The sequence below is a fragment of the Arvicanthis niloticus genome, chromosome 22 (assembly GCF_011762505.2).
Source record: "Arvicanthis niloticus isolate mArvNil1 chromosome 22, mArvNil1.pat.X, whole genome shotgun sequence".
Classification (NCBI taxonomy): Eukaryota; Metazoa; Chordata; class Mammalia; order Rodentia; family Muridae; genus Arvicanthis; species Arvicanthis niloticus.
Window position 1 is genome coordinate 2,450,122 of NC_133429.1, and position 15,936 is coordinate 2,466,057.

General features: G+C 55.2%; 2 protein-coding genes across 5 annotated transcripts in view; one reads left to right on the forward strand and one right to left on the reverse strand.

Moving 5' to 3' along the window:
* The window catches only part of Sbno2 (strawberry notch homolog 2), a 48,377-nt gene extending 43,567 nt beyond the window's left edge, over positions 1–4,810 (forward strand). For 2 of the 3 annotated variants that reach the window (XM_076919514.1, XM_076919515.1), the window contains exons 20-32: positions 459–590; positions 750–885; positions 966–1,078; positions 1,177–1,248; positions 1,335–1,443; positions 1,596–1,670; positions 1,755–1,898; positions 2,906–3,000; positions 3,073–3,168; positions 3,258–3,389; positions 3,475–3,551; positions 3,665–3,855; positions 3,947–4,810. In XM_076919514.1, the coding sequence (XP_076775629.1) occupies positions 459–590; positions 750–885; positions 966–1,078; positions 1,177–1,248; positions 1,335–1,443; positions 1,596–1,670; positions 1,755–1,898; positions 2,906–3,000; positions 3,073–3,168; positions 3,258–3,389; positions 3,475–3,551; positions 3,665–3,855; positions 3,947–4,395 (1,821 nt within the window). In that variant the 3' untranslated portion in view covers positions 4,396–4,810. The remainder of the gene's footprint in view (positions 1–458; positions 591–749; positions 886–965; positions 1,079–1,176; positions 1,249–1,334; positions 1,444–1,595; positions 1,671–1,754; positions 1,899–2,905; positions 3,001–3,072; positions 3,169–3,257; positions 3,390–3,474; positions 3,552–3,664; positions 3,856–3,946) is intronic. The other variant, XM_076919516.1, reaches the window with a different exon arrangement.
* Positions 4,811–5,504: 694 nt separating this feature from the next.
* Positions 5,505–8,298, reverse strand: Gpx4 (glutathione peroxidase 4). 2 transcript variants are annotated; one of them, XM_076919518.1, is made up of 7 exons: positions 8,135–8,298; positions 7,249–7,343; positions 7,015–7,159; positions 6,749–6,900; positions 5,968–5,992; positions 5,837–5,896; positions 5,505–5,754 (listed from the first exon to the last, which is right to left on the reverse strand). In XM_076919518.1, exons 1-7 carry the CDS (start codon positions 8,216–8,218, stop codon positions 5,722–5,724), a joined length of 594 nt encoding a protein of 197 aa, XP_076775633.1. In that variant the 5' UTR covers positions 8,219–8,298; the 3' UTR covers positions 5,505–5,721. The 2 variants fall into 2 exon arrangements, with proteins under 2 accessions (XP_076775633.1, XP_076775632.1); XM_076919517.1 differs by lacking the exon at positions 8,135–8,298 and adding an exon at positions 7,551–7,875.
* Positions 8,299–15,936: the final 7,638 nt, after the last annotated feature.

Here is a 15,936-nt window from a genome sequence, read left to right on the forward strand (position 1 = left end):
CCTGAGGGCACCAGCACATACGTCACACACACACACACATGCACCTGAGGGCACCAGCACATACGTCACACACATACACACACACGCACCTGAGGGCACCAGCACATACGTCACACACACACACACATGCACCTGAGGGCACCAGCACATACGTCACACACATACACATGCACCTGAGGGCACCAGCACATACGTCACACACACACACACACATGCACCTGAGGGCACCAGCACATACGTGACACACACTCACACCCACAAACTTAAAATAAAAATAAGTACCAGAAAGAAAGGAAAGACTTTGGTAGTGGCAGGAATCCTCCTGGCTGCTGAGGCCACACTGGAAACCAAGGGTCCCCGCAGAGCCACCTGTACCTCAGACAAGGACTTGGTGCACTGGGCCCCGACCACCACACTGACACCCTGTGGGGACCTCCTTTCTCCCCCCTCAATCACAGATGACTGGCAGGAAAGGCCGAGTGGTTTCGAGGCCCGACGGGTCAGTGGTCTTTGAGTCCAGAGCAGAGCAGGGCCTGTCCATCGACCATGTGAACCTCAGGGAGAAACAGCGCTTCATGAGCGGCGAGAAGGTGGGGCCTGGGGCCTGTGTGGGACAGCTAGGGGCCGGGGGTGGGGAGGGAGTGTGTCTGCATGCCTGAAGGTTGTTACTTTCTCCCTGGATACCCAAAGTTGAACAGTGAGGAGGGTGGCCCCCAAGTACCCCTGACCCATCTCACCTCCACCTCCAGCTCGTGGCTATTATCTCTGAGGCCTCCAGCTCTGGCGTCTCTCTCCAAGCTGACCGTCGAGTTCAGAACCAGCGGCGCCGGGTACATATGACCCTGGAACTGCCTTGGAGCGCAGACCGTGCCATTCAGCAGTTTGGTGAGGCCCCTGGCCCCGGCCTAGGTTAACCCTTCCCGGTAACCCCTTATGCCAGTCTCTTAGAACCTTTCTGCCCTCAGGCCGCACCCACAGGTCCAACCAGGTCTCAGCGCCTGAGTATGTCTTCCTTATCTCCGAGCTGGCAGGGGAGCGCAGGTTCGCCTCCATTGTAGCCAAGCGGCTGGAGAGTCTGGTGAGCAGGTCAAGCCAGAGGCGGGGTTGGGGACTGGGTCAGGTATGCTGGGGTATGCTGGAGCCTGAATCACAAATTATCCTTCCCTACCCTGACAGGGTGCCCTGACCCATGGAGATCGCCGTGCCACTGAGTCCCGAGACCTGAGCAAGTACAACTTTGAGAACAAGGTAATTCAGGGGTAGTGGGGAGGCCACCATGGGTGTGTGAGAAGGCCGCCCCCTACCTGGGCTCACTCACCTGGTCTGCCTCACAGTACGGCGCCCGTGCGCTCAGCCGTGTCCTTGCCACGATCATGGGCCAGACGGACAACAGGGTGCCCCTGCCCCAGGGCTATCCAGGAGGGGATGCCGCCTTCTTTCGGGGTGAGCCAGGGCTCGTATGTCTGGGAGGCATGGGGACTACAGCAGGGCTGGTTCCATTAGGATTTGGGGACTGGGTATGGGTGGGTTTCTAGGGAGTGGGCAGGGCAGAGTGCCCTGGGATCCCAGGGTCAGCATCAGGGTTTCCTTCACAGACATGAAGCAGGGCCTGCTGTCTGTGGGCATCGGCAGCCGTGAGTCGCGCTCAGGCTGCTTGGATGTGGAGAAGGGTGAGTACAGGAAGCACTGGGAAGATGATGATCAGGGCAGTTGGGAGGTGACGCCATAGGCCTGAGACCCACCTCCACCCACAGACTGCTCCATCACCAAGTTCCTGAACCGCATCCTTGGGCTGGAGGTGCACAAGCAGAACGCTCTGTTCCAGTATTTCTCTGACACGTTTGACCGCCTCATCGAGATGGACAAGAAGGAGGGCAGATACGACATGGGCATCCTGGGTAAGCTTCAGGGCAGGGCTGGACGCTACACCCTGTGCTCAGGATCCACTGGAGCCCTGGTGGCATCTGAGGCCCACTGTATCTGTTATATGAAGCCCATCACTGAGTGGCTATAGACGAGAGCCAGTTGACATTCTAATAGTGTGGCCCCCGGGGAGGCTCACGCTGGACACTCACACAGTGCAGTTACTAAAATCAGAGCAAAAGTTAACCTCGGTGCTTTGGGAATGTTCCGTCTTCTTGTCAGGCTGCACCAAGGGCTAGCCTCGGCTGCACGCTCTCATTGCACATGGCCTGTGTTTTAGACCTTGAAGACAAATGGTCACTTGTAAATGTGGCGGCACTTGCCTGTCAGCTGAACACTCACAGAGGCAGAAGGAGCTCACACTATTGAATTAAAGGGTAGCCTGAGCTACCTGAGATCTGTCTCAAAACAAACAAAATAGAGGCTCAGCAGTAAAATCACGTGCCACTCTTCCAGAGGACAGAGTCACATTTCGTCCTACGCCTCGGCTGCCCGGTCAGTCCAGCTCCAGCCGACCTGACGCCTCTTCTGCGTGCACATGTGCAGATACTTGCAGAGACACAAATAGTTTTTTTTTAGAAATGTATTTTTTAAAAAGACAGACTTGGGGCTGGGGAGATGGCTCAGTGGTTAGAGCACTGGCTGCTATTCCAGAGGTCCTGAGTTCAGTTCCCAGCAACCACACAGTAGCTCACATCCATCTGTAATGGGATTCGATGCCCTCTTCTGGTGTCTGAAGACAGCCACAGTGTATTCATATACATAAGATAGATAAATCTTTTTTTAAAAACCAAAAACAGAGGGTTCACAGCTCCTCTGGGTAGCTAGGCACAGCAGCACACAGGGCTCCAGAGGGTCACCTGACACCTGCCCACAGGACATCTGACCTCCAGGCTTTTGGTGCCTCTGCTCAGTGATGGGCTAGTCACCTCCTACGGGGTACTCCTTCGGTGTGGCCCCTGACCTCCTACCCTCTCCTCAGACCTGGCCCCTGGCATCAACGAGATACATGAAGAAAGCCAGCAGGTGTTCCTGGCACCTGGGCACCCACAGGATGGGCAGGTGGTCTTCTACAAGGTGAGCAGGGAGCCACCCAGCGCCAGCCCCAGCGCCAGCCCCCAAACCTGCTAATGCCCCCACTTGCCACAGCAGATCAGCGTGGACCGCGGGATGAAGTGGGAAGAGGCATTCACTAGGTCACTGGAGCTGAAAGGCCCCTATGACGGCTTCTACCTCTCCTACAAGGTGAGTGGTCCCACTCCTGATGGCAGGTGCCCCGCCAGCCACCTACCCAGGGATCCCGGTGGCCTTCGACCTCACCATCTGGCTCCTAGGTACGAGGCAGCAAGACAAGCTGCCTGCTGGCAGAACAGAATCGCGGCGAGTATTTCACCGTGTACAAGCCCAACATCGGCCGGCAGAGCCAGCTGGAGACCCTGGACAGCCTGTGCCGGAAGTTCCACCGGGTAGGGCAGGACCCGCCCTCTCACGCGGCGGCTGCGAAGGCTCCTGAGCCTCTTCCCCTGCTAACTTGTAGGCTTGTGTCCCCAGGTCACCGCGGAAGAGGCCCGGGAACCCTGGGAGAGCAGCTATGCCCTGTCGCTGGAGCACTGCAGCCACACCACCTGGTGAGGCCCCGGGCGGGAAGCCACAAGGAGGGCGGAGCTGGGCGGCCAGTGTCCCAGCGCCTTGTGGGCTTGAAGGCGCACGCTGCGAGCTGACCAGCGGTCCCCTCGTACAGGAACCAGCGCTGCCGACTGGCACAGGAGGGCAAATGCTGCGCCCAGGGCCTGCGCCTCCGCCACCACTACATGCTGTGCGGGGCGCTGCTGCGCGTGTGGGGCCGCATCGCCGCAGTCATGGCAGACGTCAGCAGTAGCAGCTACCTCCAGATCGTGCGCCTCAAAACCAAGGACAAGAAGAAGCAAGTGGGTGAGTGGGGCAGCGGGTGTGGGCTCCCTAGAGAAAGGGTTCCCAAGTATGGTCCCCAGGAGGACCTAACTGCGTGTCCGCGCCGCCACAGGCATCAAGATCCCTGAGGGCTGCGTTCACCGCGTCCTACAGGAACTGCAGCTGATGGATGCGGAAGTGAGGCGCCGCAGCACCCATGGGTTGGCTGCGCGCCCGCCCACTCCACGCGCGATTACACTTCCTTGCGGTCCCGGTGAGGTGCTGGACTTGACTTACAGTCCCCCAGCTGAGGCTTTCCCAGCGCCTCCACGCTTCACCTTCCCTTCGCTGCCACCCCCAGACCCCAGCTCTCTGATGATGGGTGCTAGGGACCCTGCTACCAACCCTGTGGAGCTGGCACACCAGAGCTGCGACATCAATTTCAGGGAAGTGTTGGAGGACATGCTCCGCTCTTTGCGCGCGGGGCCCACTGAAGCCCCTGCGCCTCTGGTGGGCGTGGGTGGCGGGGGCACAGAGCGACAGAGCGTCATCCACTTCAGCCCACCCTTCCCAAACTCTTAGGCTGCTGCTTCGGCCTCTGGATTACAGTTGTACTGGGCAGCCAGGCCTATGGGCTCCTCTGCAAGCAGAGGCTCCACTACTGAGGGTGCCTGGCCACAGTGCCTTCCCAGCCGGTGGGGTGTGTGGGCCTCTGTGTCTCCCCTGCTACAGCCGCGCAGCCTAAAGCCGTGGGGCTTGGTAGTCCCAGAGAGCTGGTAACTCAGGAAATCGGTGCTTGGGCCCCGCTGGCTATGGGGGGCTCCACGGGACAGACCCCGTTAATATATGCAATCCCCCGCCCCCTAAATTATTGTCACCCGCCCCTCCCCAGCTCCGGAATCTGTGGGCAGCCGGTGGGCCCTGGTTTCTATGTATTTATAATGAACTTGTGTACATATGTAAAGATCTTTTTTAAAATATATGTGCCTTTTGCTTACTTCCTGGTGTGCTGTGGCCTACAGGTCAGTGGAGGGGGGAGCCTGAGGGTCACAGAGCTGTGGCTGCCACCCACTTGAGTTTCGTGTCCCAGGCTGGGTGGTAGGGACAAGCTGGGAAGATAGAATTCATCCCAGACCAGTGGCAGCTGCAGTCCCAGCTGGGGCTGAGTGTCCTGGGTCCCAGGCCTCGAAGGGTTGGGGAAGGGCAGGGAAGACAAGAGGCAGGCAGCCTCTACCATACTTTTGGCCCATGGTCGTCCTAGGGTCAACTTAAGCTCACAATTCCACAGAAGGGCAGAGGACACTCAGACTCAATGGCACCACCCTACCTGCCTGAGGCCCCAGCTCAACCCACGGTAGGCAGTCACCCCACCATCCCCAGAGAACATGGGACAATGTGCGCGCGCATTCACGCGCGCACACACACACGCACGCACGGACATTGTAGGCATGGCCCTGCAGAGTCCCCGACCTCAGGCCTCCTAGCAGGTTACCACCCTCCTAAAACAACCCTGCCTACCTACATCCTGGTCCTTCTGCTGCCCTGGGCAGAGCCTCAGGGGCTCAGCAGGGACCCCTGAGCAGCTGACACAGGCAGTGCTGACCCGATCTGCGCAGGCAGAGTCCTAGAGCACAGGCATTGCCTTCTGATCCCCAGCGTGCTCAGCTCCAGACCCAAGGACACACACATAGCACATTTCTACATTTTATTCCCACAAGGCAGCCGAGGTGAAGCTCGAGCCCGGGGCCGCAGGCCTCTGGACCTTCCTCCGGCGGGAATGCACGCCAGGTCCTCAGGACTGCCCCACCAGCGGGCTGGTTTTCAGGCAGACCATCATAAGTGCCGGGGTGGAAGGCTCCAGGGGTCACAGGGCAGGGGGGCTCGGTGTGGGGGCACACACTTGTAGGGCTAGAGATAGCACGGCAGGTCTTTCTCTATCACCTGGAGGAAGACAACTCATTCAGACTTAGCCCTCAGCAACTCCACACAACCCTGGCTCTGGCTGCTTTGGCAAAGTGCTTACCTGGGGCTCCTCCATGGGACCATAGCGCTTCACCACGCAGCCGTTCTTATCAATGAGAAACTGGAAGACAGAAGAACATGTTGACAGGGCACAGGGAGCTGGGCCACACCCCCACAATGTATGCTACTTACCTTGGTAAAGTTCCATTTGATGGCACTGTGAGAGAGGTGGGGGAGAAGAGGGGAAAAAAGGATTTAGAAGTGGTACCTGCCAGGGCACAGTGGTGTACATCTTTAATCCCAGCACTTAGAAAACAGAGGCAAGTGGATAGGAGTTCTAAGCTAGTTGACATATAGTCGGTTCCAGGCCAGCCAAGGCTACATGGTGAGACCCTGCCTCAAACTGGGGCGGAGTGGGGCTCACACAGTGGTTAGAAGAATGTACTGTTCTGGAGAAGGGGACTGCACTGCCAGCACCCACATCATCCAATTCCAGGGAGTCACAGACTGTCTTCCGGCCTTTAAGGGCTTCAGGTATGCATGTACTACATAGACTTGAACCCATACAACAAAATAAAATAATCTGGAGAGTGGTAGGGGAGACAGGCTGACAGTTGTGAGCACGGGCCGCTCTGACAGAGCACCCAAGCTCTCCCCCAGACCCCACTAGGTGACTACCAACCCCAGCTTCATGACGTTCCATGCCCACTTTGGCCTCTGCAGGCACTATACCTACATGGTACACATAAATACACTCAGGCAAAATACTCGTATACATAAAATACAAATAAATTCATCTTTGAGGCTTGGCCAGGTGGTACACACTTTAACCCCAGCACCTTTAGCTATGAGTTCTGGGCCAGGTAGAGCTACACAATGAGACAACCCATCTCAAAACAAACTAAAAAGTTGGCACCTGCTCCCCACCCTGGTCCAGAGCCATCTGCCCCCTCCCTCCCCCAGGGCCACTCACTTTCCCAGCATGCCCCTGCCCTTGGGCTGGACTTTCATCCATTTCCACAGTGGGTGGGCATCGTCCCCATTTACACAGATCTTGCTGTACATGTCAAACTTGACATTGTAGCCGGCTGCAAACTCCTTGATTTCTTGATTACTTCCTGGCTCCTGCAGGCAGCAACAGATTTACTTGGAAGGTGGACTACACTGCACACAGACAGACAGACAGACAGAAGGACACAGCCCTCTCAGGGGCGGCATTGCCTGGGAACAGCCACGCACCTGCCTCCCGAACTGGTTGCAGGGGAAGGCCAGGATTCGTAAACCACACTCAGCATACCGGGCATGCAGATCGACTAGCTGAGTGTAGTTTACGTCGGTTTTGCCTCATTGCGAGGCCACGTTGGTGACGATGCACACGAAACCCCTGGGGAGGAAAGAGTGGGAATGAGGCCACAGTCAGGAGAGCCCTATTTTCAGACCAGCCATGCACCGTCCACATGACCAGAAACCCACCTGTATTTATCCAGGCAAACCATGTGCCCGTCGATGTCCTTGGCTGAGAATTCGTGCATGGAGCGCGCACAGCGCCAATCATCGCGGGATGCACACTGTAAAACAGGGAAACTGAGTGTCCTACCCCAAGTCTCCAAGGGGAGGAGAATCCGGCGCCAAGGAAAAGAAAGTCCTGGGGCACTGGGTGGAGCTCTCCTCCTTCCATTAAGTACGCCCCTTTCGATTGTCCTGAAAACATCTGTGGACACCCCTAGAATATGCTACCAGGGAAAAGGACGGCAGGGGTATCCCTGGCCGCACACCAAGCCCAGGTGCTCGGAGCTGTTGCTGCACTGGGGAGGCTCCTGCAGCAGAGGCCCGGGGTGGAAAGGCACGGGAATGGGCTCCATCCGGCGAGGGCGCGCCCTCCTGCGGCGGCGGGCACGAGCTTTCCTCCTCCGAGGGCCGGGGCGCTTCCTAGGACTTGGGCGTCCAGGCTCATGGCGTCGCCGGCCTCCGGGGGACCCGCCGCGCTGTCTGCAGCGTCCCCGCTTGCGGGCGGCCGCGCGGCCCATGCCCGCCCGTCTGTGCGTCCCAAGCACAGCGCGGGGACAAAGAGCCGGTAGCCAAGGCTCCGCCGACTGTGACGCACCAGGCCGGGCGGGGCGCGTGACCAGGTCAGAGCCCGCTATGGTGACCCCGACACCGGTTCCCACCCCCCAAGGACCTCCCCTGCCTAGGCCTGACCTTGTTCAGCCGCGGGGATGCCTATCGGACTCCGCTTTCCCACCTGGGTGCCCCCTACTCTAGCTAACCGATCCCACGACCCCCGATCTCCACCCTGGATACGGTGACCCGACTCCGAACCTTGCCCCACCCGCGATTCCCCAGGTCCCCAGTAGCCCACCATGGTGCCTGCCAGGCCAGGCGCAGCCAGAGCCCCGCACAGCAGTGCTGGCTTCAGTAAGCGGCTCAGACGGCCCCAGCTCATCTCGGCGGCCGGAGCCAGCGGCTCCTCCCCTCACGCAGCCGACCAATGGACGCGCGAGGCCGAGTCTGGCTTGCCCGCCCTCGGCCACGCCCACTGACGTCTCTTATTGGTCGGATGCGCCTGCGCTAAAGACGCGAGGCCCCTGCAGCCAATGGGAAGCCTGAATGGAGGGCGGCTGGGGCGGGGCGGGGCTTACGAGTTTGTTGTTGTCAGTAACTGCGCATGCTCAGAGATAGGGATGACAAAGAAACGGGAGCCGCGTCCACGCGACTACGCGTTGGAGGCCTGCGGACAGTTATCCGCGAGGTTGCCTGCAGCGGAGCAGGGTGCCAGGGCGCTTTGGGGAACCCCTGGGAATAGACAGCGTGACAAAGTCATCTCCCTAAACAGCCCCTTTGAGTACAGGAGTCTCCTTTTTCTATGGGAAACAGAATCTCATGTAGCCCAGGCTAGCCATGAACAGTTTATGTAGCAGAGGATGACCTTGAACCACTGGCTGAGTGCTGGGGTCGCAGGTGTCCGCCAATCCCCACATCCCTTCCGTTTCTATTTTCTTTTTCAGAGATTGTCTCATCTAGCTCAGGCTAGCCTAAACTATTGTGAAGCCGGGACAACTTTGAACTCTTGATCCTCCTGCCTCCACCTCCTAAGAGTTGGAATGGCAAAAGTGCGTGGCCATGCAGTATAGGGATGGAACCCAGAACCTGGAGCATGGGAGCGAACTCCAGATTCAAGGCCGTCCTCTGCTACATAACTGTTCAAGGATAGCCTGGGTTACATGAGATTCTGCTTCCAGTAGCTTTTCCCCCTAATTTTACAGTTCAGCTTGGCTTAGAACTCACAGCAAGTCTCCTGCCTTAGACTCTTGGGATGATCGATAGAGGATACCAGGCCTGATCTTGTTCCCTGTAGATACTGATTCCTGTGAAGATGACTTGAGGGACGTGCTAAAGGGCTTGAAGAGAAAGCCATTGCCACACAAACACAGGGCTGCATCCAGATCACAGCACCCACGCAAACTAGTGCACAAGGGTGCTCTTGTAATTCCAGAACCTGGGATTCCGAGACGGGAGGATCCCTGGGGCTAGGTCAGGTCAGTCATATGCTTGTGGTCAGCTAGAGCACCTACCTCAAAACCAAGATGGAGATAGGACTGGTGGCCACACTCTCAGCCCCAGCCCTTGCAGGCTAAGAGGGCAGGCTGGTCTAGTAAGCGAGTTCCAGGTCAGCCAGGGCTACACTGTGAACCCTGTATCAGAAATACAAGGTGGGAAGGGACACAAATAGTTACTGTGTGACCTCAGAGGTCCCTGCCCACATAAAAGGAGCCACAGGTCTTGAGGGCCTAAGTGAGAGACTAAAGCCCCCACAGTTTCTCCCTGCAGAGTGACCTGTGGCCTTGTCCAGGCCCCACACCTCCCAGCCCAGCACTGAGGGGCCTTTGCCCTCCCTGTGTCACAGGAGTGACTCAGGAAATTCCTCAGCCCAGCTGCCTGTCCAACACACCCTCCCCTGGACTCTAATCCCTTAAGTCACTCAGTTTTTCTGACCCCTGGAGTAGACATCTGCAGGGACAGTTACATCAGAAGCTCTCCCAAGGGTCTGGGTCCAGGGCAGCTCAGGAGCTCTTCTGATCCAGTCCCAGAGGTGCCATGGGCAGACCCCAGAAAGTTAAGATGACCAGTGATCTTGGTTGTCAAGATACATTCTTACACAATCCTGTTCGGTATGTTCTCAGTGGCCCCGAGGGCCCCTCCCACCTCAGGAAGTCAGCTGTTTCCTCCCAGCCCCCAGACTGGGGTGACAGTAAGGGACACTGAGGACCTCTAAGGGACTTGCAATTGCACTTTAGCTTAAATTGTAAATACCAGTGCCCAAATTCTTAGAGCCACACCCTCACAAGGCATCTCAAAGGCCCCTGCTTCTGGACAAGTGTAAACTTCGATAAAAGCAACACTGGAAAGGTGACCTCACTGGGGCTGAAGGCAGCCACTCGGAGGAACTCAGCCCCAGACTCTGGGAGGGACTTGCATGTGGAGTGCCTGCCTCCCCCAAGTGACCCCAACTTCACCCTGATTTAACCAGTTGGAAAATGAAGGTCTGGGCCACCCCAAGAAGCCACTTGGTGGCTCCTGAGAAGTTACCAGCTCCAAGAAGGACCAAAACAGAGTCTGGCTTTTACCTCTTTGCTGTTTTGGAGACAGCGTCTCATGTAGCCCAGGCTGACCTGGAACTCACTTTGTAGCCAAGGATAACCCTGACCTCCTGATCTCCCACCTTAACCTCCTGAGTGCTGGGATGACATGTTTGTTTTTGTATGCCTGTTTATGGGGTGCAGACCCCAGGTTTTATACATACCAAGTGAGCCCTTGAGCCCCAGCCTGGCTCTAATTTCCTTTGTTTTCTGAGACCAGGTCTCTCCCCTTTCCCCAGGCCGGCTTCGTCTCCTTGGAGCTTCCGCCTCATGTTTCCCAAGCACTGGAAAGACAGAGGCACAGCCACTAACAGGGGACCCTGCGAATAAGAAGTTGACATCATGGATGACCTGCTAAAAGGATTTAGAAAAGATTAAGTTATGCAAAGTGGAATTTAGCTGAGCAGCCTCGGGAGGGACCTTAGGAAGAGAACTTGAGCACAGAGAACAGCCTTCCGTTTGTCAATAAGATCAGCCTGTTAAGCTGCATTCCAATAACAAAAGGAGACCAGGCCGGCTCACAACTGGCCTTTAACCTAGTCCCCATATCAAAGCCCTCAGGTTCAAAGGCGGCCTAAGGAGTCCTGCGTCCTGTCTGTCCCGTTTTTTTCCTCCATGCCACTCTCAGGAAGGGCCAGACTCTGTCAGGCAATTGGCCCCTAGTCTGTGTGCAGAAGACTGAAATTATATTTAAACCGTAAATCCCCCCCTTTGTCCAAACAGCCTTGGGGTTTCTGCCTCTAGCAAATATGTTTAACGGATCAAAGTCAACTCCATAAGCTAAGGCAGCCTTGGGTCAAGACCCCCTTGAGGTCCCTCTCACAGAGGCCCTTACTACTTACAATTCATAACAGTTATAAAACTACAGTTATGAAGTAGCAATGAAAATAACTTTACGGTTAGGGGTTCACCACAACATAAGGCACTGAATTAAAGGGTTGAGAACAGGGAGCTAAGAGGATTAGCGCTGCCGGCTGCACCCTTTGTGCCTCACCAGGTGCTCTTGGGAATTTCCCTTCGGTGATCTGTGTTGGAGAGATTTCTCACTGTCCAAGTGTTAACAGCCAAACCAGCCCAAGGCTCTCTCAAACCTCAACTGAAGGACAAAGGGAACTCGAGTTCTTCGTCCTTGTCTAGGGGCACACATGGCAAGGTCCAGCCTTGGGTTGGGGCTTGAGCCTCAAGAGTTAAGGTTTGTTCCCCAAAAAGCCTGATTTCTCCCCCGAAGGGCTGTCTTAAGGTGTTCCAGTGTCTGAGGTGTTCCAGTGCTCACTGAGAACTTGGTCTGATTTAACTCTCTGCTGTCCAGTTCCCACCTGCAAGTAGGATGTTGGATTTCAAAAGTTTGTTTGAGACAGGGTTTTTCTATGTAGGCCAGGTTGGCCTCAAACTCACAGAACTGCTCCTGCCTCTGCGTCCAGGATCAAAGGCAAGAGAGGATGCTGTTCTTTCACAAGCTTGCTGGACCTGCGTCATCAGCTTACACAAGTGCTCTTAGGCCCAGATATTTTGCTTTGTTTTTTGTTTTTTAAGATTTTGTTTTTTGTTTTTTGTTTTTCGAGACAGGGTTTCTCTGTGTAGCCCTGGCTGTCCTGGTACTCACTCTGTAGACCAGGCTGGCCTCGAACTCAGAAATCCGCCTGCCTCTGCCTCCCAAGTGCTGGGATCAAAGGCATGCACCACCACCACCTGGCAAGATTTACTTTTTATATGAGTACACTGCAGCTTCAGACACACCGGAAGAGGCCATCGGAACCCATTACAGATGGTTGTGGGCCACCATGTGGCTGCTGGGAATTGAACGGAGGACCTCTGGAAGTGTTCGTAATTGCTGAGCCATCTCTCCAGCCCCCAGCCATTGCTTTCTCTACTTTATTCTTCAACCCCCACTCCTCCCACAAGCCTCCCTCGTGTTTGAGACCCATACTCCTTTGCGCTTCGGTCAGGAAGGCATGTTGATTCTAGAAGCACACACACTCAGGGCAACTCCTTTCTCTTTACCCATTTGTATCATTGATTTACATTCGCTTGTGTACGGGTGTCTTGTCTGTATATGTCTGTACACTGTGTGTGCCTAGTGTTTAAAGAGGTCAGAAGAGGACATGGATCCCTGGAACTGGAGTTCTGGATGTTTGTGAGCCACCCTGTGGGTGCTGGGAATTGAACCTGGGTCCTGTGCAAGAGCAAAATGTGTTCTAACCTGACTCATCTCTCCAGCACTCACGCTTGCCTGCTTGCTTCTTTCCTTTTGTTTTCTTTCTTTCTTTCTTTCTTTCTTTCTTTCTTACTTTCTTTCTTTCTTTCTTCTTTGTGACAGTCTCACAATTGGGACCATACTGACCTCTTTCCTCCAGTACTGGGTGTAAGAGAGAATTCTGGAATTTTGGTTTCTTTAAAACAAAAACAAAAAACCAGAAATAGTAAAAGAATGTGTTTTCATTTTAACCCCAGGTGTGGGATGTGCCCCACTTCAGGCTGTCCACAGCAGCTGACTGTGATTTGCCTCGGGCTATAGCAGAGGCAAGGTTTTGCCAGCTGCAGGTAGTTTCTGGGAGTGTGTGATGTTCCGGACTCTGGGAACCTTTCAGAGGGTATATACATGCCAGGGCCCCAAGAGGAGGGGTTGGGGGTTGGTGGTCGTTCAGGGGGCTTGGTTACACTTTATTAGTAGTTATGCTCAAAGAAGAAACAAATTAGATCCAGTCTCTCTCTCTCTCTCTCTCTCTCTCTCTCTCTCTCTCTCTCTCTCTCTCTGTCTCTCGTCTCTCGTCTCTCGTCTCTCGTCTCTCGTCTCTCATCTCTCTTATCTAGTGATAGGAGGTGAAACCAAGGAGGGTGGAAATGGTGGGAAAAAGAAGAACCCACAAAATGGTTAAGGTCCAAGGCCTTAACCATGCCTGTCACATCATCCTTTTAAAAGAACTGAGGATGGGTACTAGAGCTCACCACCCTCACATGCCAAAACCCCAGGTTCTGACCCCAGCAGAGGAGGGACAGGGACCGTGTGTGGTGTGTGCCCCACTGTCATCCCAGCACTCCAAAGATGAAGGCAAGAGGATTGTGCATTCCAGGCCATCCTGGCTCACAAGACCTACACAAGGCGGGTTACAAGGAGGTGGCTCCAGCTCTCAGACAGTGGCTCCTTTGTGTTAGTCAATGGCATGGGTAGGACACCTCCCTGTCTTCCTCTGGTGTTGGCACCAGGAATTCCAGTCAGTCCCCCAGACTGAGGTCATCACCTTTGTTTGTAACACAGAAAACAACAGGCAGGTGGCTTTGTTTGTATTTTTCTCGAGTATATCACATCCTGACTGCAGTTTCCCCGTAACTCCCCTCCCCCTACTTGCCTCCTTCCCCACCCCAGATCTGCCCCATCTCTGCCTCCTCTCAGAAAGAAGCAGGCCTCCCAGGGACTTAAGGAAACACAGCATAACAAGCAATAGGAAGACCAGGCACATACCAAAACTGGAGGCAACCCAGCAGGAGGAAAAGGGACCCATGAAGCAGGCAAAAGTCTTTATTTTGTGTGCGTTTGGAGTTTTGCATACATTTATGTTTATGGGGGTGTCGGATCCCCTGGAACTGGAGTTACAGGCAGAATGCTGTACTCATGGGTGCTAGGAGTTGAACCCAGGTCCTCTGAGAGAGCAGCCAGGGATCTAACCACTGAACCATCTCTCCAGCCCTTTTTTTTTTTTTTTTTTTTAAAAGGGGGGACCCCACTCTGTAGACTGAGCTGAGCTTGAACTCACAGGGCTTACTTTTAGCCTTTTCACGGTCCCATGCTGAGCAAGGCTTGAGTGTGCCTATGTTGCCTGGGCTGTTCCTACATTGGAGTCTTAGATACTAGAGTCGGCCTTCTCTCTCTCTCTCTGTATACAGACAAACCATAGAAAGTGGTGTAAGAGCCCTGGTGCTAAAGACACAGGTGGCTGTGAGCCACCGCGTGGGTACTGGGAGCTGAGCTCAACTTCCCACCAGGAAACTGGATCTCCAGTCTGTCCATTCAAAGCACCCTGCTGTCTTCACTCCCAGCAGCCCTTTGTCAATTCTGGTCCCCATCTGGGCCATGAATCCCAGTGCTAAGGCCCCAGGGCCTGAGTTGTTGTCACTCAGGGTCCTGGGACCCACATGCTCCAGCTGTCTTTCCCCCAGCTGCTGTCCCTACCACTCATTGTGCTGAACAGTGACACTGACACAGCCGCCCACATCAGCCTGCCACCACGCCAGGCCCTTCCGCTGTTCCCATTCTGGCTCACCCCCTCACCTGGACCAGGGCCCCCTCCTCAGGTGCCTCCTGTCTCCTTGTCTCCTCTCCTGCCAGCCGCTCCCCTCCCCACCCAGCCTGCCCAGTCTTCCCACCTCCTCCATCTGCCTTTCCCTCCTGCCCTGATGTCCTGCCTGGACTCAGCTCAGGCTACAGACCCTAGTCACCTCTGGTTTCACTCCTAGGTCATGGCAGCTTTGTCTGACTTGGCAGCTGGCGGTTCCCTCGCCTCCAGACACCTTCTTCTGGTTGCCAAAACCCCTGGCTCCTCTTGCTTTGTTCTAGTTCAGAAACTCTAATGGCAGCAGCTTGGTCTGGGAATGCGACCATTGCCTGCTGCAGACCCAGCATAGCTGCTTGGGGACAGCTGCTTTCCCTGGTGTGCAGGGGGCAGGGAAGGAACCAAAGAAGAGCCAGGAGGACACAAGCCAGGACCTGAGTCCAGGGACCCACAGACCTGTGCACCTCATAGAACAGCTCGGTACTGGTGTGGATTCCAGCAGCGCCTGAGCCACCCAGGAAGAACAGAATTTATCCAACCCCTCCCTGACCCTTGCTAAGACACCCCAGGGAGGCAGCCCCAATTGCAATGGCTACAAAGAAGCCTCGCACAGAGTTAGTTTGGTTGTGTTTGTTTTGTTTTGCTAGTTACCTCTGTAGACCTGGTGGGTACGGAATTCTTTATGTATCCTAGGCTGGCGGGAAGTTGAAGCAATCTTCCTGCCTCAGCTTCCCAGCTCTGGGTTGGCAGTCAGGTCTGCCTCCCATACCTGGTTCCTGAGAGCTGCGATGGAACCCAGAGCTTCAGACAGTGCTCTGCCACTGGGCCTCAACCCTGCCTCTGCTGGTTATGAGGTTTTGTGTTGTTTTATTGAGACAGGGTCTGTCTTAGGGTTTTCCTCCTGTGTACAGACACCATGACCAAGGCAACTCTTACGAGGACAACATTTAATTGGGGCTGGCTTACGGGTTCAGAGGTTCAGTCCATTATCATCAAGGCAGCAGCATGGCAGCATCCAGGCAGGCATGGTGCAGGAGGAGCTGAGAGTTCTACAGCTTCATCTGAAGGCAGCTAGCAGAATACTGGCTTCCAAGCAGCTAGGATGAGGGTCTTTGTTTGATTTTTAATTAATTGGTTTATGTGAGTACACTGTCGCTGTTTTCAGACACACCAGAAGAGGGCGTTAAACCACTACAGAGAGCCATGTGAGCCACCCTGTGGTTGCTGGAATTGAACTCAGGACCTTAGAAGAGCAG